The sequence below is a fragment of the Mytilus galloprovincialis genome, chromosome 4 (genome assembly GCF_965363235.1).
Source record: "Mytilus galloprovincialis chromosome 4, xbMytGall1.hap1.1, whole genome shotgun sequence".
In the NCBI taxonomy this organism is placed as follows: Eukaryota; Metazoa; Mollusca; class Bivalvia; order Mytilida; family Mytilidae; genus Mytilus; species Mytilus galloprovincialis.
The window spans coordinates 68,536,166-68,563,987 of NC_134841.1; the positions used below are offsets into that span (position 1 = coordinate 68,536,166).

At 33.1% G+C, this 27,822-nt stretch overlaps 1 protein-coding gene across 6 annotated transcripts; it reads left to right on the plus strand.

The window, feature by feature from the left end:
- The first annotated feature begins 174 nt into the window (after window positions 1-174).
- On the plus strand, window positions 175-18,770 carry LOC143072801 (serine/threonine-protein kinase pim-3-like). 6 transcript variants are annotated; one of them, XM_076247906.1, is made up of 5 exons: window positions 175-233; window positions 8,092-8,147; window positions 10,311-10,417; window positions 12,644-13,067; window positions 15,339-18,770. In XM_076247906.1, exons 1-5 carry the CDS (start codon window positions 190-192, stop codon window positions 15,716-15,718), a joined length of 1,011 nt encoding a protein of 336 aa, XP_076104021.1. In that variant the 5' UTR covers window positions 175-189; the 3' UTR covers window positions 15,719-18,770. The 6 variants fall into 6 exon arrangements, with proteins under 6 accessions (XP_076104021.1, XP_076104024.1, XP_076104023.1 ...); XM_076247909.1 differs by lacking the exon at window positions 175-233 and adding an exon at window positions 3,116-4,330; XM_076247908.1 differs by lacking the exon at window positions 175-233 and adding an exon at window positions 6,867-6,940.
- Window positions 18,771-27,822: the final 9,052 nt, after the last annotated feature.

The following is a 27,822-nucleotide window of genomic DNA, read 5'->3' on the forward strand; positions in this document are numbered from 1 at the left end:
GATAATGTTCTGTCAGACGAACCTTAGGACAAAATCTTGTAATGTCGGACGTAACAGCTTTTTAAATGGACAATCAGCAAATGTTGGACAAACAAACCACACATTTTAAACGTAACAAAGGACAGATAATGTTCTGTCGGACGAACATAAGGACTAAATATTGTAATGTTGGACATAACAGCTTTTAAAATGGACTCAAAGTTCAGATGTTGGACAAACAAAGAAACAAAAAGGTACTGTTTGACCATAGTGGACATATTATGCGAAAAAAATCTTTTTGTTTCAGAGATTATAATATAATCTTTTTGTTTCAGAGATTATAACATAAGTATTGATTTTTTGGTACAGACAACCCTTGCGTATATTTACATGATTTATGCAAGGCCATATTAAATTAAAAAAAAATCCTAGATTTCGAAGATTCTCATACCCCCTCCCCCCACTTTTATTTCCCACCTGTATACATTTTTTAATTGATTTTCAAAATTGTGTACCAGTAGCAAGAATTATCTTGTGATTCAGTTTGTCCTTTCCAGCTTTAATTTAATTCTTGAGATTTCCTTGTTTATGTTGTTTATCATGTTTAGGATTTTTTTCGCCAGATTATTTTTTAAGCCAAAGTGCTGGCCAGGATTTTTTTTTATTAGTCCAAATAATTAAAAAAAAAAACCCAACCCAAGCCCCCAAGAAAAAAATACTTTGGTTAGAGGCGTTAAAAAGAACCCAAAATTTTCGCCTGCTGTCTCAAAAAAATATACTTAACAGAAAAGAACACCAAGGCTAACCCCTTGAAGTTAAATGGTCAGTCCCTAATCAGAGAATAATAAAATAAAATACCCTGACCGCCCAAAATTTTCAGAAAAGACGGATAATATTCTAAGAATTTCTTATTATGGCCTAATCAATGGTAACAACATTTGTTAATGCTACATGACCATTAGAGGAATATGTTCCGCAACGATTACCAGAGAGAGAGGGGGGGGGGGGGGATTAATCACAATTTTATAAATAAATTTAGACAGTTCAATACGCATGATAAAACGTAGGAAAATAAAACTGACCTCCCTAGTTAAACACAATATTAATCTTAAGGTGTATGTAATTAATGTTATCAATATTAAAATAAACATAACCAATTGTAGAATCAAAGCGCTGTAAGCGCTGAAGGCAGTTAACCAAAAACCAAGGCAACCGTAATTATGAAAACTGTGGCAATGTTGCCTCAACACTAAACATTCATATATAGTACATTTATGTTTATCTAATGATTTATTTATTAAGGCAAATAATTTATGTTATCAAGGTTTCAAAAGCAATGCATATATCAATGTATATATTTTTATGGTGAGTCTGCAGTGGTACAAGTTCCCAATGATTGCAGTTGTTCTACTTGGTAGTTAACCTTGGTTTTATTTGACTGCTAGAAGTTCAAGTTGACTTAGTATGAACATGTAATAGTATGAATGGACTGGTTTCCCTGGAAAGAAAACTGAGCTTGTGTTCTATAGTACAAAAGTTATGAGACACGAATTAGATAAATGTTCACTACAACAGGGATCAAAGGTGAGGTCTGACTGACCTGCCCATAGTAAATGTAAATGATTTGTTATTTTGTCCCATACGTATGAATATATATAATTTAGGGGTGGGGATCTCAACGGTTTTCAAGTTCTCAAACAGGTAGGGGTAGGCAGAGGATTTAGGGGGCAGGGCCCCCCCCCCTTTTTGGGAAAAAAAATTGGTTGCTTTTATAGGAAATCACTGAAGCGTGACTGGAGCGGGCCCCCACTTATGAAAATTTCTGGATCCGCCACTGGGGGTAGGGTGACCCTAGGGTCTTCCCCTACATTTCATTTTATTTGTTATATTGTCCCATACATGAATATATATGGTTTAGGGGTGGGGATCTCATTGGTTTCCAAGTTCTCAAACAGGAGGGGTAGGGTGACCCCAGGGACTCCATCTATATTTCATTTAATTAGTTATATTGGCCCATACATGAATATATATTGTTTTGGTGTGGGGATCTCAACCGTTTCCAAGTTCTCAAACAGGAGGGTTGGGGTGACCACAGGGACTTCCCCTATATTTTATTTGACTTGTTATATTGTCCCATACATGAGTATATATGGTTTAGGGGTAAGGATCTTGACCATTTCCAAGTTCTCAAACAGAAGGGTATACAGTGACCTCAGGGACTCCCCCTATCTTTCATTTGAATTGTTATATTGTCCCGAACATGAATATATGGTTAAAGGGTGGCGATCTCAACGGGTTTCAAATTCTCAAACAGGAGGGGGTGGGGTGACCCAAGGCACTTCCCCTATATTTCATCTGATTTGTTATATTGTCCCATACATGAATATATATGGTTTAGGGGTGGGGATCTGGACCATTTTTAAATTCTAAAACAGGAAGGGTGGGGTGACCCCCAGCGACTCTTCCTATATTTCATTTGATTTTTCATATTGTCACAAACATGAATATATATGGTTAAGGGGTGTGGATCTCGACCGTTTCCAAGTTCTCAAACAGGAGGGGGTGGGGTAACTCCAGGGACTCCCCTTATATTTCATTTTATTTATTATATTGTCCTATACTTGAATATATGCAAGAGCAGATTCAGGGGGAGGGGTGTTGCAGGCTTGCACCCCCTTAAATTTGCAAAGCATTGGTTGTTCTCAGCTTAATAAAGAATATTCCGATAATTTTACCTCAAATTTTTTTAGCCTCGCTCTGCTCGGCGAAAATTTAAGTTTGTGCCCCTCCTAGCCTAAAATCCTGGATCTGCCCCTCATATGGTTTAGGGGTGGGGAGCTCGACTGTTTCCAAGTTATCAAACAGGAGGGGGTAGAGTGGCCCAAAGAATGCCACCTATATATCTTATGATTTACTTACATTCAGGTATATATAATATAGTTGCATTATTTGTTAAAATAAAGAAAGAAACTTTCAGCTACTTTAATTGACCCTTCAAAATTGAGAAAAACAAATATTCCTTCGAAATTGCAGTAATATGTTTACACTTTAAAAGCATCTCGCATGCATTATCATCATTTATCACTGATAAAGAAAATTTAGACTGTGACCATGAACATGTATATTGTTAGATATACTGTTCCCAGCTGTCACGTTGTATTGGATTTTTAAATTAAAATTTGTCAAAAAGTAATTTTGAGTTTCTGTATAAAATATTTTTCTGCTTTTTCTTTCTTTTACATATATCTTTTGGTTTACAATTCTAGTGTTTATATTCATTTACCATGCATAGATTTATTTTTTCACCTGCTTTGATTTATTTTGTAAATGATCGCCAAACCCGGAATTATCCTTATCCGCTTCCGGAATCGGATCCGATACTGTAAAATTTTGTCTTCACGGCCGCCATTGTTATGTGTTTACAATGTTGTTTTTGTCAATCAGATACGAATTTACTCGAATTTATACAATATTTGTCGGCGATTTTCTGTATAAAGCTAGCGGTTGAACAAAATGAACATCGCTGTCATGAATAATAATGATAAAAATAAGTTTTTAGCTCGTTTAATTGGAGACTTTGGTGACTTGCATGGAAGGTTTGCAAAGTAATTTCTTATTTTCTTTCAAGTGGAAGGTGTCTACGTCGAACGTAGCTAGAAACCAACCATCCTAGTCGAAATTCCGCTTGCAAAAGAGTAAGGTCGCGGACCTCGGACCACCGCTAATTTGCACACCTGCCTCCAAATTGAAAAGCTACGAAAATTTCTTTTTCTAATTTGAAATTGCCGCCAACAGCGTGAACAGTTGAACTTATTATATAATAGACTACTGACGTAATTGTACTACGTATTGATGACAAACAATATCACTACGACTTTTGCCATTTGGGAAATCTAAACTACTTGTCTTAAGAGATTTTCGGCGATTAAATATTTCATACAATTGTTCTTTGACATCTTAGCTAAAAGCACAAGTCATAATGAACTACACAAGGATTCTTAATAAGCACTACTTCCTATGTGTAACTTCAAAACTTTTGGATAAATCGACGATCATTTAAGGTTTTTCTGGTCATATTTTTTGTAATCCAGAATAAAAAGTATTAAAAAAGTGTTCAATTAGTTATATATAACATAGTAGCGAGCTAGATAATAACAATGGCAAGTATTTCAGCATTTATTGGGTAGAACACAAATCTAGGGCGCTCGCATAATGCAGCTTAACTGCATAAAAATGCTGAAAACTGCAAAAGATGGCGGGACCAAAGGAAAAATGATCCAACCTTCCGACAAATTCAGGCCGAGAGGAAAAAGGAGGAACGGAAAAGCAGAACACCTGCACAGGTTGAAAGGTAAAAAAAGTAATAAAATAAATTTATATAAGATTTAAAAATTTATTATATATTGGCTTACAGTGCAAGTGAGTAAAATACATAGATAGATCTATAAGTGTATAAAATAAAACCAGATGCTCCGCAGGGCGCAGCTTTATACGACCGCAGAGGTTGAACCCTGAATGGTTGGGGAAAGTATGGACACAACATTCAAGCTGGATTCAGCTCTAAATTTGGATTGTGATTAAATAGTTGTCACAGCATAGGTTGGTGACACAGAATGAATGTGGTCTAATGAACTTAAAAAAAAAAATTCGCTATGCTGTTGAATATTAATCCTCTCAAAAAAATGTTTGAAGAAATTTTCTTTTTATTTATGAAATATGAAATGAGAAAAATTGACCCCCCCCCCCCAATTTTGTTTTCACATCCCCCTTTTCCTTATTCCAAAACTGATCTCAATTCAAATTTCTAATGGAGTTTGCAACAATAACTGCTCATTTAAATACATCATAAAATATTAAAATGTAAAAAAAGGGATTTTTATCACTGAATGGTAAAGATTGTTTTAATTTATCAGTTGGTAGTAAAAGTGAAAATACATTGTATATTGTATAAAACAATGATTTAAGTTGATTCAACTACTATTCTGGACAAAGAAAGATAACTCAAATTTTCAAAGAATATTGAAAATATCTTGCTATTGCACAAATATTTATTCTGGACAAAGAAAGATAACTCCAAATAACTGAAAATTGATTGCTATTTCACAATATTGTGCAATAAGATATTTCTTGCTATTGCGCAATACTGTCAACTGAAGATTTCTTGCTATTGAACCATACTGTGCAATTGAAAATTTCTTGCTATTGCACAATACTGTACAATTGAAGATTTCTTGCTATTGCTGAATACTGTTCAATTGAAAATTTCTTGCTATTGCACAATACTTAATATAATAATTTTGAATCCTGTTTGGACCAACTTGAAAACTGGGCCCATAATCAAAAATCTAAGTACACGTTTAGATTCAGCATATCAAAGAAGCCCAAGAATTTAATTTTTGTTAAAATCAAACTTAGTTTAATTTTGGACCCTTTGGACCTTAATGAAGACCAATTTGAAAACGGGACCAAAAATTAAGAATCTACTAACACAGTTAGATTTGGCATATCAAAGAACCCCAATTATTCAATTTTTGATGAAATAAAAAAAAGTTTAATTTTGGACCCCGAACTGGACCAACTTGAAAACTGGACCAATAATCAATAATCTAAGTACACGATCAGATTCAGCATATCAAAGAACCCCATGGATTCAATTTTTGTTAAAATCAAACTAAGTTTAATTTTGGACCCTTTGGACTTTAATGTAGACCAATTTGAAAACGGGACCAAAAATTAAGAATCTACATACACAGTTAGATTCAGCATATCAAAGAACCCCAATTATACAATTTTTGATGAAATCAAAGGACCCTTTGGGCCCCTTATTCCTAAACTGTTAGGACCAAAACTCCAAAAATCAATACCAACCTTCCTTTTGTGGTCATACACCTTGTGTTGAAATTTTATAGATATCTATTCACTTATACTAAAGTTATTGTGCGAAAAACCAAGAATAATGCTTATTTGGGCCCTTTTTTGGCCCCTAATTCCTAAACTGTTGGGACCAAAACTCCCAAAATCAATCCCAACCTTTCTTTTGTGGTCATAAACCTTGTGTCAACATTTCATAGGTTTCTATTTACTTAAACTAAAGTTATAGTGCGAAAACCAAGAAAATGCTTATTTAGGCCCTTTTTGGCCCCTAATTCCTAAAATGTTGGGACCAAAACTCCCAAAATCAATCCCAACCTTCCTTTTGTGGTCATAAACCTTCTTGTCGCTTGTTGTCGCTAAAATAATACTTGTTGTCGCTTCTTGTCGCTTGTTGACGCTTGTTGTCGCTAAAATTCTTGTTGTCGCTAATTAGTGAGACCGTACAAGGGTGACTTCCGGTCAACTTTTTACCCTTTTTACGTAATGTATTTATATTTCTTTTTATATCATATTATTTGTCATTAAATTGTTTTACAGAGTCATGTTCTTGATTTTGACCGGGCTTTTTAATTTTTTTGTGAATTTTAGTTCAAAGTTGAAAATTTGACTTCATCATTTCTATACAAGGGTGACTTCCGATCAACTTTTTACCCTTTTTACGTAATGTATTCATATTTTTCTTTATATGATGTTATTTGTCATTAAATTGTCTTTAAGAATCAATTGACAGATTTTGACCGGGTTATATGCTTTTTCGTGAATTTAAGTTTTAATGTTCAAAAATGTGTTGCCAGAGTCATGCTAAGAAAGACTTCCGGTCAACTTTTCGGTAAAAAGTCATGTTTAAATATACTATATTTTAATTTTATCTGATAGTCTATTACATTAGCTTTCAAAATCAGTTTTATTTATCAATCTAGCTTTAGCGGTTCCAGAGATATTAGTTATAATACACCAATTTTTCACTTCCGCGTTTTAGACCTTCCCCTAAGAATTTTCAAAACGAGATTCCGCGGGATTCTACTTTCATTTTCATTTCAAAAGGGACAAGACTGTGTATATATAAAACTAAGTTGTAATAGTAATGGTGATCATTTGATTAAATCTGTTTGTTAAAAACTAATAGCAACAGGCCACCTTAGATTATTAGTCCATGCAGCCTCAGTCATTGTGAACATAGAGACATATTTAAAAGAATGTTGTACATGATGAATAAAATTGAGAATGGAAATGGGGAATGTGCCAAAGAGACAACAACCCGACCATAGAAAAAAAACCAGCAGAAGGTCACCAACAGGTCTTCAATGTAGCGAGAAATTCCTAATTTCCAAATTGTACACAAGAAACTAAAATTAAAATAATACAAGACTAACAAAGGCCAGAGGCTCCTGACTTGGGTCAGGCGCAAAAATGCGGCGTAGTATAGATAAGGCCATTTTTTTTTTAACTAATTATGCATTTAATGGTATTTTTGTTGTTGTTCACTTCCACATTTGTGTATTAGTATTAGCATCTCATAGAGGGTGCAGGTATTAAAGGGCCAGAAATGGCACTATGTTTGGTGTAGGAATACTATTTCTATAATGTGTATGTGTAACATGACTAATTCAAATATTAATTGCCAGCAACCTGTCAAATGTCGGGGTTCTCTGATTTCCAAACAAATAAAGTATGGCCAGAATTGATAAATTTTATTTACTTTCTCTTTTTTTTTTTTAATGTGTGTTAATTTTTTACATCCCATTTTAACATGTTTAATAGCGATTTTGGTTATGTCATAATTGTCAACAATAGTATAACCAACAAATTACAAAATGTATAGCAAATAATTTATAGTGTTCTCCCCAGGCCTTTATGTGACACTATCTGAAATGGTTTTCTTATGGATTATGTTTTGGATGATGATATAATTTTTAGAAGCGAAGCAAGATAGCATTTCCAGTTTCCATAATACCTTGATGCTAAATGCATCTTTTGTGGAGAACACTGTAAAAATGTGCATGATTTTATAAATGTCATAAAGTTTCATGAATATGTTTACGTAATTTTAAATACAACTTGCTAATTTTAAACTTTGATTCTTGTGAAATTCATATTTGTTTGTAATACCATAATGTGGATCAAACATGTCAAATAAGAACATGAAGAAGACAATTCTTTTTATTTTTAATTAACTGATAAAAATACAAAAGAAAATTTTATTGAGTTGCTATGAATTGAAGATTTTTTTTATTTTAGGATGTTAACATTGATAGCAAGTGATGAGACTATTATCATGATTATAATGTCATCAGGTTAGTGATATTATTGATAGACAACCTATTACTTAGTTATGGCATATATCTCTTTGATGAACACTGAAAAAGGAAAAAAGCGATTATTGTGTGGTTGATATTTATATACCTACTACATATAAAATATTTACATGTTGTCGATGACACAACTATCCAGGAAACATCTACTGACACATAAATTAACTTCCCACACATTAAATTATTAAACATTTTGTTTTCAATTTTTTTACAACTTAAATTGCGCTGTTTTTATCAATTGATAGTTAATAAGTGAACTTAATATAAACGACATTATTGGTTCAGTGTTATAGACAATTTATGTATCTTTCTTTTACTGGTTGTTGCAATATAAAATCTTATGTGGTTACAAAGTTGTGATAAAAAGTGGAATACTATGCGTTTGTTATGAAATTTTGTACTTTTGTTTTTTAGCTTGCTCAGTGTAGTGATAAAAGAGAAAAATAAATCAAATTTATGCTATTATGTGTTTTGTTTTCTCTTCTAGTATATGAATTATCAAAAACTACCTCATATAAAGACATTTATCGCTATTTTGTGCATTTTTCCTTTGATCTTTTTTTGTGATAATTTTTCATATCATACTAAGCAGGCACGTGGCATTGCTAACGCAATTGACATGAAATTAAAAATAAAGAAATTTTTAGATATAAATGCAAGGAAAACATATTACAATGGGTATATTCTTCCCTTAATTGACTACTGCTGTATTATTTGGGGTGAATGTAAAAATGAAGGGATAACAATAATTTTAAAACTCCAAAAAAGGGCAGCAAGATTGATTCTAGATGCAGATCCTTTATCCCCCTCAACTTGGGTGGATGACAGTTGACAATAGAATGAAATACCACAAATATTTACTTCTATATAAATGTATGCGTATGGAAGCACCAATGTACCTAGTTCAAAAGTTTAAACTGAAATCAGATAATAATCCTTACTCCTTAAGAGGTGTCACTCAAGGTAATCTGATAGTTCCTAAGCCAAAAGCTGAACTATTTAAGAAATCCTTTGCTTATTCTGGATCAGTATTATGGAATGGACTACCACACACAATGCGTAAAGCTCAAAACACTTACTTTTAAGCAAAGTATCAAGAAGTACCTAACACAACCCTGATAAGAAATGTTTGCTACAATGTATTTGTATATTTTTTTATTTTTTATTATTTTCATTTTATTTTTTGACTACATGTATACATCTTAAACAGCATTATATCTTATGTTCTTAACAATGCATTGAACTACATGAGTGTAAATTAACTATGTGTAAATATCTGTTTTGATTGTATTGTAATTTGTATGTGAGGGCCTCAGGGAAGATTAGTTTATTGTAACTAACTGAGTTTACCCTCTTTAAATAAAGAATTTATTATTATTATTATTATTATTATTGACAACGTCGTCACAGGTAAAATAGCGATAAACAGATTATCATTGGTCATCTCAACTCGATTGCCGTCCCGGCTCAAGCGAGAAAATCAATCTCGTTGAGATGATCAACGATAGTCTATAAATATCAATATTACAGTAGGTAAAAAAATAGCGGCAAGCTATTATTTGGCAGCCGGACAGATTTATAACATATTCAATCAGACAAATCACTACAACGCAATATAGTTCTCTGTCTGCATTCAATTTTATATTACTTACACCTCGCTTATAATATTTTTCAAAGCTCAGGATAGTAAATTCAGCATTTTGTAAGAAATTGTCATCATATAAATTATTAAATATTTCAACAGACTTTTTCAAAACACAAATCTGGCATCTCTCCAAGTGGGATGTGCCTTAGCGCATGAATTGTGTCCTGATTATAGCACATTGATAGTTAACATTTATACTATACACACAACTTCAGAAACTCATAACATTTGTATATTCTGTCGTGTCAACAGGGATGTCTTTTTGAGATTTGCTTAGTGAATACCTAGTACTTTAAGGCTATATTGAATGATAAATAAGTGATATATTCAAATATCATCATGTTGGGAAGAAAAAGCAAAGTAAGTTTGATTTTACTTTTCTAAATTGAAGTGAAATATGGCGAGTTAGTACATTACATCTTTACTTGATTCCACGTTACTTTGTTGTTTATGCATTATGTTAGACTCATATTTTTATATGTCTCTCTTGTTTTTTTCAGTAAAAGGAAAAAAAGAGCTCAATAAAACATATCATGTTGGTGCACAGCTGGGAAGTGGTGGTTTTGGAACAGTTTATGGAGGCACAAGGAAAAGTGATGGTCTACTTGTAAGTATAAAATAAAGAATTTTGTTTTTAACTTTTTAACTTTTACAACAAATTTCATAGTAGAAAACATTTGTTTCTTAGACATATATATCCTCTTTGTTAAAAATTAATAGAAATGAAAATATAAAACACATTACTTAAAATGTTTATATTTGAAAAATGAAAACATTGTATTGTTGTTAACAGATTTGATATATATATGGACCATAATTTGGTATTCAGTCTTTGGTTTCTTTTTTTTATCCTTTTTTATAAGTTCTAAAACTTTAACTTTTATTCTGTGGGTTGTGTTGGTGTTAGAATAGTATTAATGGAACAATTGAGTTTTTCAAGAAAAAATTAATACATTTTGATTCACCGTTTACGTGACAGGAAACCAAACAGGAAACCAATCTTTATTTTCTTTATTTTGCACAATATATTTCAAAAGACATAAATGAACACCATTACTAGTGTTACTTGCTTCATGTTTATATTTAAAATCTATTTTCGATGTTAGATTACAGTTTTTTTAAAACGCGACAGGAAACCATAAGAAACCGAAAGCATTTTTTTAGTTTTATTTTATTGCAAAATCTGCTTAAAATAATCCGAACAGTATACTTTTTCTTAAAATCCATCTTAAATGTAACTGTATTATAAAACTCCTAAATATGTGCTTGTTTTGAAAACAATTAGTACAATTTATTCAGAAATTTCCATATTTTCTTCATTGATACAGGATACCATAATCGTTGTATCTTGATGTTTTAGCCAAAAAAATGTATTTATATTTGGTCTTGAAATTCCAGTTATATACAATTTATTCCAAATCATTGGCAATGTAAAATTCTTTAAATTCAGTAAAGAAAAAAACTTTGAACTTGGAATTAAAATCTTTAAAATAGGCACCATGTGATATTTGTGACCTGTACACCATCTACATGGTTTCCACATTTTAACATACTTTAGTGGGCTAAAATCAATAAAGTACTTCCTTTCAAGTCATGCATGGTAAAAGTTTACTTCTCCTTTGACAAGTTTATTGCATTTCTGAAAAGTGTTTGCAGAACATGAATAAAAAAAAATAATTAAAAATTGTGACAAAGATACCAAATTTGTACATTCCAAGTGTAACGGTATATTAACATGTATTTTTTATTAAATTATCTTAATTCACCTAAAATATCCAGTAATATTTACTGCTGAAGCAAAATCAATCCAACGAGCATCGGCACAATGATAAGAGACGTAATTTCGATTGAATTTTCCAAGGACCCTTTACATCGTTATCCTGAAACGAAGTGTGTTATAACATCGTCAAATCTGAAATCAATTTTGTCAAGTCATTGGGCATATATTTTCACACAAGATCGTATGTAACATTATGCACATAGGAAAAATAATAGACCCCCGGTGCAATCTCTTTGAAAATTGTATTTTCCTTTTTGATACAAGACGAAACAAGTCTACAGATTATGTTTGCTAACATCCCGTTGGAAACAAAAACAATGTTTAGACCTAGTATTTCGTATATCCGGCCGTAAGGGCGTGATCACATGTTAGTCACATGTTTCACCTATGTCCGGAAATGATTAGAACTTAACGACAAAAACAATTTTAATAAAAAAAGGAAATAACTGGACTTTTGTTTCGTGTGAAATGTAACGTATAACAATAACGTCATTTTCTAACTTAATTATTACGAAGAACAAAACTAGAATGAAAATCATCTCTGATTTACCTGTTTGAACATCTCGCGAGAGTTCATATTTGCATATTGATATAAAGAATTCTGTTACAACAAAGCAGATTACATCATCTAAAATTTGCATTACGAAATCGGAAATGAAAGTAACGCCAGTGTTCTTACACCTGCTACAGAAATACTTATAGTTCTCGGCATTTTCTTCTGACTATTCTTATTGGTCGATGTTCTTTATTATTTGAAAGCAAAAGTTACGAATTTGCCGGTGACGATTATCTATAAATCAGTCAGCATTATGCACTTCGGAAGCGAAAAGTAACACGAGAAGCGACACAAAAATACGGTCGTATAATCTTTGAAATTTGTTAATTACAATTTTTTTTCTAGGGAAGAGTAGCATACACTTGTATGTTGATAAAAATAAAGGCATCTTTAGATGTAGTTACAACTTTTCTTACAGAAATACACATTTTTATCACTTTTCTATCGTTATAGGAAACGAGCCCAATAGCAAATTATGGTCCATATATCTCTTTCAGGTTGCAGTTAAATTAATCAACAAAATTAAAGTGACTGAATGGGGACTTCATAATGGACATAATATACCAATGGAAATTATTCTCTTGAAAAAAGTTTCTCATGTTTCTGGATGTATTAAAATGTTAGATTGGTATGAAGTGAAAAACAATAGTGCTCACAGTTATGTTATAGTGATGGAACGACCAGAGCATGTTCAAGACTTATTTGACTATATCACAGAAAAGGGCGCTGTAAATGAAGAAACCAGCAAAGTGTTCTTTAGACAAATTGTAGAAACTCTTTATAGTGTTCATAGATCAGGTGTTGTACACCGAGACATTAAAGATGAAAATATTTTAGTGGATTTGAAAACTGGTGAACTGAAAATAATTGACTTTGGATCTGGTACATTGCTCAAAGATACAGTTTATGTGACCTTTGATGGTGAGCATCTTTAATAGATTGCATTTTGTTGTAGTGTTATAGGAATATTGAGTATTTGATTTAATACTAAAGTTCATCCACCTACACATTTTAATTGATCTCAACATGCTCAATATGGGAGATGCTAAGAATGCTTTACATTGGCTGGCAAACAGGGGTCGAAATTAGCGCTGGTCCGATGGTCCTAGACCAGTAGAATTTGCGTCGGACCAGTAGATTGTGTCAGCTGGTGGTCCGGCGGACCAGTAGAAATTTGCCGATAAAAATCTCTGATCAGGGCTTTCCATTGAAATTGAAGTAGAAGGCTGAATTAAAATTATAGGCGGCTGTAACATGCATTCGGCAAAGCCAGACGCCCACCAAGCTGTAAGCTTGGTGCCTTATGGCAGGGGGTTTGGGGGCCGCTCAAGGCCCCCAGAAGCTCTGGTATAAATAGAGCAAAATCCTGCATTCTCGCAATCTCCTGGCACCTAATTTCATCTTTCAAATGACCATTTTTTATGTATGAAATTAAAGAAAGAAAAAAAAATCTCAAAGAAATTTCATTTTTTTTTATGTTATTTTTTTTAATTTTCATGCTTAAAACTCATTTACTTTTAAAGGAGATTTATTCATATAATAATCCGGTTTGTTAAAAAAATCTTGATCGATTTTTTTTGCATAACTACGTGCATTTGTAAACAAATGACCCCCCCCCCCCTTTTCTCTCTAAAGACTGTAATACGCCTATTTAAACCATACAATTATTTCTCAAGCATTGACAGAAAATTGATATATCCCCTGATTTTCTCTTTTTTTTTGTAAACTATTCAATAAGTCGGATACGTAAATCATTTGGAAATGTTATTTATTTGAGGTCGAGTATATAGAAAATTGAATATTTTAATCAGCAAAAAAAAAAATAAAAAAAAAAATCTGTATCATACACCCAAGCGCCTGTGGTTTTAAAAGCCAAAAAAAGCCAACGAGTTAATGACCATCGGAACATCTCTATTGTTATCCTTCAATGGCCACCGGAAAGTCTCTCTTGTTGTCGTTGAAAAGAAACGATGCATTCTGACTTTAAATAGACAACCAATCAGTGACCTGAATTCATGTGAACTATATTTAGCCCAAGGTAAACACTGACTTTTCATCCTTGTTTATCGTGACCGCGACTTTACGACAATACGTCTCTCGACTGCCTGTAAACATTTGAAAAAGATAGTTTTTTCTTTTTGAATTTATATTTTTGTCAGTGAAATAGCCGGCACTTGAAGCCACCGTAAACGGCGGATTTCTCCGGCTACCGGCTTCAATGGAAAGCCCTGAAAAATCTCTGATTGCTTTGCAATCTCGGTTTGTTTACAAAAGAATTTACCTGCGACATCAATTACGGGGGATACTACCGTATGTATTTCAGTTGATAAAGTTGTCAAAAAATAAACTCATCATAGATACCAGCACTCAATTTTGCATGTCATTTTTGCAGGACCAGTAGATTTGGAGCCGGACCAGTTGATTTTCAGTCCACTGGTCCAGCTGGCCAGTACACAAAAAAGCTTAAATTCGACCCCTGCTAGCAAAACATATCAATTACACAGTTGCTGCTGCTGAAAATATCAGCATAAATGATCACACATGTGTCTCAGCATAACTTGGCAATGATTCATATATTCAGTAGGGAAACATACATAGCATACATAGTTTACACAAAGTTAACAACTAGGTTTAAATTACAGTGCATAACAAGTTATGATATTGGGTTATTATACATGTATTGGTAGCATTAGCCAAAAAAATATGACTGGTTGCTATCAACCTATTATTAAATGCTTTTATAATTTGTAACAAGTCAACTGTAGAATTGATTATGTGGGACATTTTAAGTTGGTTCACAAGAACTCCTTGCATACCTGTGAACAGTCATGCATGTCAAAACATTTACCCGAGTTTTTTAAATCAATACTTTGGCTTATTAGATATGAATAAATGGGGTTATTAGTAAATTTTACTAACACAAATTACTTTAAGGGTATTAATATATTATAAATTGATCATCTGTCAGGCTTTCTTATGAATGAGTTGTGACATGAACACTTCACACATCACTTCATTTTAGGCAGTAAGAATTCAGTTGATTGATGACAAAAATTGAGACTAAAAATACATATAAAACTTAAATTCTGTATAGAAATGCATTAAAAAAGTTAAAGCTTAATTTTAACTGTTAATTCTGTATAGAAATGCATTAGAAAAGTTATTCTTAATTGTCATATCTTTATTTTTAAGGTACAAGAGTGTACAGTCCTCCTGAATGGATAAAACACCATCGGTACCATGGTAAATCAGCAACAGTGTGGTCACTGGGAATTTTATTATTTGACTTAGTTTGTGGAGATATTCCATTTGAACAAGATGAACAAATCATGAAAGCAGAAGTATCATTTAGGGGAAGATTATCACATGATGTGAAAGACTTAATAAAAAAGTGTTTAGCAATTCGTCCATCAGATAGGCCATCTTTTGAAGACATTTTAAATCATTCATGGTTAGCAACTCCACAGTTGCCAGTTGAGAAACTTAGTTTACATGGAAATAATAACAATAGTTCTTGCCAGCATGGAAATTCTGTAGACACTGTTTCAATGAGTAGCCAAGAAAGTGTGTGACGAAACCTTATAACAGAATAGATTTAGTCAATATTCTGTGCAACAGAAAAATGCAATAAACTAACTCATGTAACTCATTCCAATGCTCAGGGATTAATCAACATGATCAAACAATTTGCCAAAGTCAATCTTTTACAAAAATCTTCTCCTCTGAAACTACTGGGTCAAATTAAACCGAACGTAGCCACAATCATTATTAGGGTATATAGTTTAAAAAATGTGTGTGGTGGCCCAGCCAACCAACCAAGATGGCTGCCATAGCTAAAAATAGAACATGGGGGTAAAATGTAGATTTTGGCTTATAACTTTGAAACCAAAGCATTCAAAGCAAATCTTACAAGGGGACAACTTGTTTATCAAGTAAAAATCTATATGCCCTGAAATTTTCAGATGAATTGGACAACTGGTTGTTAGGTTGCTGCCCCTGGAAAATTTTGACAAAATGAATGCTTCCAAAATATTGTATGCGAACTTGAACATTTTTGTAAAAAACAGTGAAATGAAAACTGAGACATTTCTGGATTATCAAAGAACTTAAATTATTTTCACAGAAATAAAGAAGTGTACAATTATTTAATTCCCAAAGCCGTTATACAATGATTTTCAAATTTTCATATAACATTTTGGAAGCAAACTTTACAAACAACTGACATTGGCAATTTTGTAATATGTCTTATTTCAAACGTTTTGATTGGTCTAACTGTTTGCTATTTTGTAATACCAAAGATTTTCTCCTGCCCAGACCATTGGTGTCAAAAAGTATTTTTAGCCAAAAAAGTCATTTACAACATTTTGGAAGCCCAGCGACGATATAATAGTCTTTCAAGATGTCATAATTGTTTGGACTAAATTACACAGTGCTTTCCAAAAATGATTTGAAATCAATGTGGTTGTTGTCAGGATGAACGCTGAGTGTATAATATCAGACAAGATAAATGTTATCCATCATTGTCCATAAGCCAAAGATTGATAAAAAAAAATTGAGCTTGAAGTTGAAATTCTAAAACAATAACTAATCTGATGTCTCATATCGTATCACTATCATTCTGTGCTTTGTGACAAAATAGAAATAATATGACTAACCGCTTATATTTGGAATTGTTACAGTGTCCAAAACAAAATTAATAAAACACATGCAATATTTCATTTTCAATATTTTGTGCAAAGAACGCTATGATTACTACACTGTGACCAAATTTCAAATGACATAATGCAGCCTGTGACATCAAGTATGAATCGCTGTAATTCGACGCAATATAGTTCGTTTGTTATTTGCTTTTTTATTGTAAATATTTTTATTTTTTCGTAATTACCGATAAACAGAATAAAGGACCTTTTGGTTTTTGATACTAACTTTATCACTGTGAAATTTCAGGTTCGGGCTCACCTGATATAACACAGTGATAAAGTCAGTATCAAAAACAAAGAGTCCTTTATTCTGTATTTATTGGCTTATGCTTTGCAACATTATAGTATATTTACACTATTTTATGTATGATTTTGGTTATACTGTTGAGTTACTTTAGTATACATTTCAATGAATACAAATTTTGATTATTTAGAAGAATGAAATAAAGTGAACTTGGACTTGTGTATACAAAAAAATGAATGCTCTAATTGAAAAAGATAATTAAGTTTGAAATAGAATTTAAAAAATATAACACTTAGAAAAAATAATGTGCAAAGCCCATTAGGAATGATTAATCAAACAAAACAGAAATGTTAGATGGTCTATCTAATGAAACATGCTTGGTATAATTGGTTTTTATGGTGTAGTAAGATAGTACTATGATGTAAGATGGTCTATCTATTGAGTGTATATGTTGTGTACAAGTTATCATTTTGTTTAAATTATAATTTGTACAAAATTTGACCAAAATTCACTTATAACTTGTACATGTTGTACAACAGTTTTAAATACGAATTTTGGTGAAAAATGCAATGATTCACACAATAGAATTGTAATTAACTGACAACACACTAAACCTTATTAACATAATACACCGTTTATACACAACACTTACTACAAAAGGCAGGTTGATCTTTGAAATTTTTGAGAGAAAAAAAAGTAAACAAATAGGATTTTTTTCAAATTTTTAATACATAAACGTCTTTTTCTTAAAAAAAAAATATCATTTAATAGTACTGCTTGATTAGTTCTTATCGTTATTTTGAGGTATTTTTTTTTAATTTTGAAACTTTGCAAACGATTACGGGGTATATTTGTAAAATTTCATATTTCATATTGTTGAAAAAAAACAATGATAAACGGGGTGTTTAATCTTCTGGGATATTTATTTTGTCTAAAAGTCTGACTGAAGCAACTAAATACACATGTTTATTCACAGCAACGGTTCCTGAGCTTCAACGCTCGCTATATGAAACAGTTAAAATGCCTGTAAAACAGGTCGTTATCGATTTGAGAGTCAAAAGATGGTTTGCAATACCTGATTCCATAAATCACTATATCACCTGCTCTAACAATTGATAAAGAACTACTTTTTATTTTTTTTTAATTATGTAACTTAGGTTTACTTTCAGGTCATTTAGTACGTAGCAATTCAATAATGTGTATCAATGCTTTTTTCGCCAAAATCCGTATAAAAAATTATTGTACAAGTTATTTATATATAAGTGAATTTTTGTCCTATTTTGTACAAATTGTAATTTGTACAAGCACTTTTTGTACAAATTACAATTCGTACAAAGTCAAAATACAAATTATAATTTGTACAATATTTTTGTACTAATTATAATTTGTACAAAATGATAACTTGTACATAACATATATATATATATGACCAGTATGTACTATTATGTTGATGCAGTATATTAACAATTAGTAAATTTTATGATTCTGAAGTACAGTGTTTATTTTTAGACTTGACAATCGAATGATGTAAATGTTTTCTATTTGTGTTCATTGTTAAATTTTGGCAAGGTGATGCCATCTGTAACTTACATTTTAATTCACTTGTTAAAACCTTATGTATCAATGTTGATCCTCTTTCATGGTTTTTGTATTTGTATTTATAAAAAATCTAAAGTTTGATTTTTTTTGTTCAATCAATAATGAAAGTGAAATAGTGAAATAACAATACACTTTTTGCAGCCAAAAAGGTTCAATTTTGTCAAATTGCGCTAAGAAACATTGATAATTAGTTATTCACTTGCAAGTGAATGAGTCGACCTCTTTAAATCTGTATTCATGTGAACTTCAATTTAACCCCTAGCTAGAGATTGACAACACATGCATTGTACGTGTACTCGTTAGTTAAAGAAAAAGAATTTCAACAATGTGAGTGAAACTACGGTAAATCGTTTGATTAATAATTCGATGCACATAAAATCATTCTTATACGGTTAAAAGCAATGAGAAACATCTATTTTTAGCTCACCTGGCCCAAAGGGCCAAGTGAGCTTTTCTCATCACTTGGTGTCCCTGGTCCGTCGTCTGTCGTCGTTAACTTTTACAAAAATCTTCTCCTCTGAAACTAATGGGCCAAATTTAACCAAACTTGACCACAATCATCATTGGGGTAACTAGTTTAAAAAATGTGTTCAGTGACCCGGTCAAAAACCAAGATGGCCTCTATGGCTAAAAATAGAACATAGGGGTTAAATGAAGATTTTGGCTTATAACTCTGAAACGAAAGCATTTAGAGCAAATCTGACATGGATTAATATTTTTTATCAAGTCAAGATTTATCTAAAAACAGTAATAATGTTCAGCAAAATAAGATCTACAAATAAGTCAACATCACCAAAATTGTCAGTTGACCCCTTAAGGAGTTATTGCCGTTTATAGGCAATTTTTAACCATTTTTCTTAAATTTTTGTAATTGTTTCATGTGTTTACAAAAAACTTCTCCTCTGAAACTACTGGGCCAAATTAATCCAAACTTGGCCACAATCATCATTGGGGTATCTTGTTAAAAAAATGTGTAGCGTGATCCTGCCAACCAACCAAGATGGCCGCCATGGCTAAAAATAGAACATAGGGGTAACATGTAGATTTTGGCTTATAACTCTAAAACCAAAGCATTTAGAGCAAATCTGTCAATGGGTAAAATTGTTTATCAGGTCAAGATTTATCTGTCCTGAAATTTTCAGGCAAATTGGACAACCTGTTGTTGGGTTACTGCCCCTGAATTAGTAGTTTTAAGGAAATTTTGCAGATTTTGGTTATTATCTTGAATATTATTATAGATAGAGATAAACTGTAAAGAGCAATAATGTTCAGCAAAGTAAGATCTACAAATAAATTAACATGACCAAAATTGTCAATTTTTGTAAATTTTTAGAAAATGTTTTCCACTGTAATTACTGTGCCAAGTTCATTATAGATAGAGATAATTGTAGCAACAAAAATGTTCAGTAAAGAAAAATCTACAAATACATCACCATCACCAAAACACAATTTTGTCATGAATTTATCCGTGTCCATTGTTTAATATGCACATAGACCAAGGTGAGCGACACAGGCTCTTGGGAGCCTCTAGTTATACATAAATTAGGCCGTTAGTTTTCTCGTTTGAATTGTTCTACATTTGTCATTTCGGGACCTTTTATAGCTAACTACGCGGTATGAGCTTTGCTCATTGTTGAAGGTCGTACGGTGACCTATAGTTGTTAAGTTCTGTGTCACATGGTCTCTTGGCAATTGGCAATCATACCACATCTTTTTTTTTTTTTTACATTATGTGCTCATATGCATTGATTATTTTCTTGAAATAATCATAGATTTTTGTTAGATGTATCCATCTGATGAGATCAGCCTTATTGTTGTCAATGTTTTTATTTGTTTTGATGCTTTATATGATTACAGGATATTTTCTAGTGTTTTATAACATCCTCTTGTGTTACACCAACCCGGGTACATGTTGTATGTAAGGTGTATAACATCCTCCTGTGTTACATCCACCAGAGTACATGTGGTATATTAGGTGTATAACATCTTCCTGTGTTACATCGACCCGGGTACATGTTGTATGTAAGGTGTATAACATCCTCCTGTGTTACATTAACCAGGGTACATGTGGTATATAAGGTGTATAACATCCTCCTGTGTTACATCCACCAGATACATGTGGTATATAAGGTGTATAACATCCTCCTGTGTTACATCCACCAGGATACATGTGGTATATAAGGTGTATAACATTCTCCTGTGTTACATCGACCCGGGTTGATGTTGTATGTAAGGTGTATAACATCATCCTGTATTACATCCACCAGGGTACATGTGGTATATAAGGTGTATAACATCCTCTGGTGTTATATCAACCAGGGTACATGTTGTATGTAAGGTGTATAACATCCTCCTGTGTTACATCAACCAGGGTACATGTGGTATATAAGGTGTATAACATCCTCCTGTGTTACATCGACCAGGATACATGTGGTATATAAGGTGTATAACATCCTCCTGTGTTACATCAACCGGGGTACATGTGGTATATAAGGTGTATAACATCCTCCTGTGTTACATCAACCGGGGTACATGTGGTATATAAGGTGTATAACATCCTCCTGTTACATCAACCGGAGTACATGTGGTATATTAGGTGTATAACATCCTCCTGTGTTACATCAACCGGGGTACATGTGGTATATAAGGTGTATAACATCCTCCTGTGTTACATCAACCAGGGTACATGTTGTATGTAAGGTGTATAACATCCTCCTGTGTTACATCAACCGGGGTACATGTGGTATATAAGGTGTATAACATCCTCCTGTGTTACATCAACCAGGGTACATGTTGTATGTAAGGTGTATAACATCATCCTGTGTTACATCCACCAGGATACATGTGGTATATAAGGTGTATAACATTCTCCTGTGTTACATCGACCCGGGTTGATGTTGTATGTAAGGTGTATAACATCATCCTGTGTTACATCCACCAGGGTACATGTGGTATATAAGGTGTATAACATCCTCTGGTGTTATATCAACCAGGGTACATGTTGTATGTAAGGTGTATAACATCCTCCTGTGTTACATCAACCAGGGTACATGTGGTATATAAGGTGTATAACATCCTCCTGTGTTACATCGACCAGGAAACATGTGGTATATTAGGTGTATAACATCCTCCTGTGTTGCATCCACCAGGATACATGTGGTATATTAGGTGTATAACATCCTCCTGTGTTACATCAACCAGGGTACATGTGGTATATTAGGTGTATAACATCCTCCTGTGTTACATCCACCAGGATACATGTGGTATATTAGGTGTATAACATCCTCCTGTGTTACATCCACCAGGAAACATGTGGTATATTAGGTGTATAACATCCTCCTGTGTTACATCCACCAGGAAACATGTGGTATATTAGGTGTATAACATCCTCCTGTGTTACATCCACCAGGAAACATGTGGTATATTAGGTGTATAACATCCTCCTGTGTTACATCCACCAGGATACATGTGGTATATAAGGTGTATAACATCCTCCTGTGTTACATCATCCCGGGTACATGTTGTATGTAAGGTGTATAACATCCTCCAGTGTTACATTAACCAGGATACATGTGGTATATAAGGTGTATAACATCCTCCTGTGTTACATCAACCAGGGTAGATGTGGTATTTAAGGTGTATAACATCCTCCTGTGTTACATCAACCAGAGTACATGTTGTATGTAAGGTGTATAACATCCTCCTGTGTTACATCAACCAGGGTACATGTGGTATTTAAGGTGTATAACATCATCTTGTGTTGCATAAACTAGGGTGCATGTGGTATATAAGGTGTATAACATCCTCCTGTGTTACATCCCCCAGAGTACATGTGGTATATTAGGTGTATAACATCCTCCTGTATTACATCCACCAGGATACATGTGGTATATTAGGTGTATAACATCCTCCTGTGTTACATCCACCAGGATACATGTGGTATATTAGGTGTATAACATCCTCCTGTGTTACATCCACCAGGGTACATGTGGTATATTAGGTGTATAACATCCTCCTGTGTTACATTCATCAGGATACATGTGGTATATTAGGTGTATAACATCCTCCTGTGTTACATCCACCAGGATACATGTGGTATATTAGGTGTATAACATCCTCCTGTGTTACATCCACCAGGATACATGTGGTATATTAGGTGTATAACATCCTCCTGTGTTACATCATCCCGGGTACATGTTGTATGTAAGGTGTATAACATCCTCCAGTGTTACATCAACCAGGGTACATGTGGTATTTAAAGTGTATAACATCCTCCTGTGTTACATCAACTAGAGTACATGTTGTATGTAAGGTGTATAACATCCTCCTGTGTTACATCAACCAGGGTACATGTGGTATATAAGGTGTATAACATCCTCCAGTGTTACATCAACCAGGATACATGTGGTATATCATCCTCCTGTGTTACATCAACCAGGGTACATGTGGTATATTAGGTGTATAACATCCTCCGGTGTTACATCAACCAGGATACATGTGGTATATAAGGTGCATAACATCCTCCTGTGGTACATCGACCAGGATACATGTGGTATATAAGGTGTATAACATCCTCCTGTAGTACATCGACCAGGATACATGTGGTATATAAGGTGCATAACATCCTCCTGTGTTACATCAACCCGGGTACATCTGGTATATAAGGTGTATATCATCCTCCTGTGTTACATCAACCAGGGTACATGTGGTATATTAGGTGTATAACATCCTCCGGTGTTACATCAACCAGGATACATGTGGTATATAAGGTGCATAACATCCTCCTGTGGTACATCGACCAGGATACATGTGGTATATAAGGTGTATAACATCCTCCTGTAGTACATCGACCAGGATACATGTGGTATATGAGGTGCATAACATCCTCCTGTGTTACATCAACCAGGATACATGTGGTATATAAGGTGTATAACATCCTCCTGTGGTACATGGACCAGGATACATGTGGTATATAAGGTGCATAACATCCTCCTGTAGTACATCGACCAGGATACATGTGGTATATAAGGTGCATAACATCCTCCTGTGTTACATCAACCAGGATACATGTGGTATATAAGGTGTATAACATCCTCCTGTGTTACATCCACCAGGATACATGTGGTATATTAGGTGTATAACATCCTCCTGTGGTACATGGACCAGGATACATGTGGTATATAATGTGCATAACATCCTCCTGTAGTACATCGACCAGGATACATGTGGTATATAAGGTGCATAACATCCTCCTGTGTTACATCAACCAGGATACATGTGGTATATAAGGTGTATAACATCCTCCTACATTACATCAACCAGGGTACATCTGGTTTATAAGGAGTAAAACATCCTCCTGTGGTACATCAACCAGGATACATGTGGTATACAAGGTGTATAAAATCCCCCTGTGTTACATCAACTAGAGTACATGTGGTATACAAGGTGTATAACATCCTTCTGTGTTACATCAACCATTGCATTGACTTAAGACTCAGGTGGTTTAATTTATGAAACTTTATAAATTGACTTCCAAAAATGGGGTAGACTTACTTTCCAATCCCCCTTCTTTAATTCATAAAAAAATCCTACCGTTAGCCTTTGTCCATACCAGGTAAGAATGATAGGCAATTGCCCAAGGTTGCCTGGACCCGAAGACCCAGGTTGTTAAATTATGGAACGTTTTTAATTGATGTCTAAAGTTAGGGTAGGGAGACTCTACCACCTCCGTTCATGAGTTCATTCAAGATTTTCTACGGCTAAGCTTTTGTCCACACTAGGTACAAATGATAGGCATTACCATTAGGTTGCCTGACCTTTAGACTCAGGTGTTTAAATGCTACATTTTTTTTTTTGTATCATATGGCTTTGAAACTTTGTAAACTGTTTTATAATATACAACCTTAAATCATGCCAAGTTTTATCAGAATTGGTCAAGTTTTAGGCTATCAGAATTGGTCAAGTTTTAGGCCCCTAAGAGGTGCATTTCAGCAAATTTTGAATTTTTACTTTAACAGCTTCTCTGAATGATCTATTGGTATTAATTTGTCAAACTACATGAGAAGAAATGATTTTCACTTTCATTTGATAGAAATTTTGTGAAAAAGTCACTTTTCAGGTTAAATGACCAAAATGTAGCTGTTTCACTTATTTCAATATTTTTGCAAAAACAGCATGCTTAATTTCTCTCTGACAGGTTTTTTTCTGATATCTATTTGTGTTTGTGGTATTTATTTCAGTTGTTTTACTCATTTGTGAACTCTGAACACAAAAAAAAGTAGATAAAAACATAAAAAGAGTGCTAAATGTGCTGTTTTAATAGTCTAAGTCTAACGGTCAGTATACACAGCAGGTGACAGCAGGTGAAATGTGAAGTTCTATGCACTTATAAGTTGTATTCCTAAATAGATTGCACTGAATCTATATCAAAAACACTTATTACTGGTGTTTAACCATTTCTGTTTAACAGACTACCTTTATTTTCTTCTGTTGGATAGCTAGTGGTTAAAATATTGGCCTTTTGAGGCTGAAATTTCATTCAGGTTTTAAACAGTAAAGTTAATAAACTTTGCATCAGACCATACTGTCTACATATACAGTTGAAAGTGACAGTCTTGTTACATCCAGGCTCCATGTTTTGTCATATCTAAGCACAGATTTAAGCAAAAAGAAGCATCCCCGTACGAAAAACATGACACGTACTCCAGCTGGACAGTAGCCGTACTGAGAACCGTACTTATAATAATCATTTGGACTTTTCTTTGAATGTCTTATAATGGATAACCCGGCTGGACTTTCAGCGAAAGTAGCCGTAAACCGGCTCGAAATATTTAAATTAGCAGGAGTCCGGTTCAGAAAGTCCAGCTGGACTTTCATAAAAGTACGTCTGAAAAAATCCAGCCGGCATTTCTGGCAAAAAAATGGCCTCTATAAAGTTCAGCTGGACTTTACAAAGTCCGGCTGAACTTTAAGAAGTCCAGCTGAACTCATAAAAGTTCAGCTGGACTTCAAAAAGTTCTGTTTGACCTTTAAAGATGATCTCAGCAGGGGTTGATCCACAAAAAATTAGGGGGGGGGGGGGGGGGTCCACCCCCGCAGAACCCTCCCTCTTGATTACTACTGCTTAGTTTTTCTTCAGATGGTGGATTAATTCTTCTGATTTGATATGCATCCCTTGTTATAATCTGAAAATAAAAAAAAAAACAGATGGCATTATGCATATACGTACTGCTTATTTCTTTTTCTTTTTTCTACTGTCTTGCTGGCAAAATCAAGAAACAGGGAATTGTGAAGCTAAATGCTTACTCCTAAAAGTGTGTGGTTATAATTATCATGATCAATATATTAAGACTAAATAAATTTAAAGTGCATAAAATAAAGTAAAGCTTTGAAAATCACTCAAAATGAAATATTTTGCATAATTAAGTATTTAATGTAGTTTTTTTTAATTCTTTTTACTCTGACTTCAAAAATAAAAATTAAGCTATATATTTATAATGTTGTAATCATTTCATTAATATGTTGAAGAAAAAAGAGCATATCAGATTGTACTTACCAGAATATGCAATCCAAAATACATGCAAACAGCAATCTTCCTAAATTGAAATTGATGCATTCCAGTCAGAAGGATCCATCTTCTCTAATATAATGTGAAAAGAACAAACATTTGCTTTACATCCAATGTAAATTTCTCATTTTGTTTAAGTAAGAAGACAGATCTTCCTGTTTATTCCAAATTCAAATTTTGTTGTATTGCAATTACATGAGGTTGTTTGAGGAGCTGTGAAAAAATTTCTTCTTATGACTTCTTGCATATGTCTTAATTTTGAATATGTGATATATTAAAAAAAAGAAAATCAATTATTAATTTGTTCAATTTTGAAATGTTTAATAAAAGTGATAGTTATTGCAGATATATGTATTTAGAAATGTGTTATCCTTCAAATGGCCCCATGATCAACCTCTGTGTAGATGCTACTTCCTGTGACCTGTCCAGACTGAGGTTAATTGAAAACAGATGGCACTCTCTACAAGACTATAATACTGCTATTAAATCACTGTTATGGCTCAAGTTTCTACTTGATATTAATTTAAAGAATGATGATAATTATTTATTTTATGCATTCATCTAATTAAATATAAATATACTAGAAAATGTATAAATTTAACCTATTAATAGATGTAATTTTGCTAGGGGTTTTATTTCATGAAAAAGTAAAAATGTTAAATAATTGTTGAAAACATATTAACTGGGATATAATTCAATCAAAATTATATCAACTATGTTAAATTTCAATTTTCCATTTACAGTCTATTTTAAATATTTTATAATGGAATTGAAAATTTTAGGGGAAAAGATCACATCTGATAGTTTAATCTTAAAGTATATTGTAAAAAAATATGATATCATTATTATAACTTGCAAATTTTCATTTATAACTCTTTTCCATTTTGAAAGAAATTGTTATACTTTCAAAGAACAGAATCCTAGTGACAAACTTTTTATTTCTGTAAGGGCAGATTTGGCTGATGAAAATTTTCTAAGTCTTAATTCCTGCTCATAAATGACTGTAAAGTTTTCTAAGACAAAAATCCTGCTGATCATTCTACAGAAAGAATAATTTCCCTCAAAAGTCCAGCCGTGTTTATTTTCTTGTCAGAATTACAAAAAGTGCGGTTGGACTTTTAAGAAAATACCGGCTGGCAAATAACCGAAGTATAAGAAAAAGTACGTGTACGGCTCAAGTCAGACTGGACTTTTCAAAGTCAGACTGGAATACGTCTCAAGTCCAGCTGAAGTCCAGTTGAACTCCTGTTGAAATTTTCGTACGGGACTCTCCATCTCCCATATCATGTATATGCTTTTTAATATGCAAATGTGGGGAACGGCCTAAATTGACAACCTGTTTTTTTAAGCTCGACGTTGCTAAAGACTATTTTATCCACATGTGTTATGCTATTTGAAACTTATATTTCCATTAAAAGTACATTTATAATATGTTAAAGTTTTTTTGATAACTTAACAACTTCAGAAAATTGTGGTTAGTGAAAAATATTACATTTGATATAAGACCTCACTTTATTTGAAAACCTCTATTTTTTGGCACAGGCTCATATAAAATGAACTTCTGGC

What these genes read in the sequence shown, in the direction of transcription:
- LOC143072801 (XM_076247906.1), top strand. Translation starts at nt 190, where the DNA reads ATGGACTCAAAGTTCAGATGTTGGACAAACAAAGAAACAAAAAG. An exon ending in CATGATTATAATGTCATCAG is followed by an intron (nt 8,148 to 10,310) that starts GTTAGTGATATT and finishes TGTTTTTTTCAG; the next exon opens with TAAAAGGAAAAAAAGAGCTC. An exon ending in GGAAAAGTGATGGTCTACTT is followed by an intron (nt 10,418 to 12,643) that starts GTAAGTATAAAA and finishes TATCTCTTTCAG; the next exon opens with GTTGCAGTTAAATTAATCAA.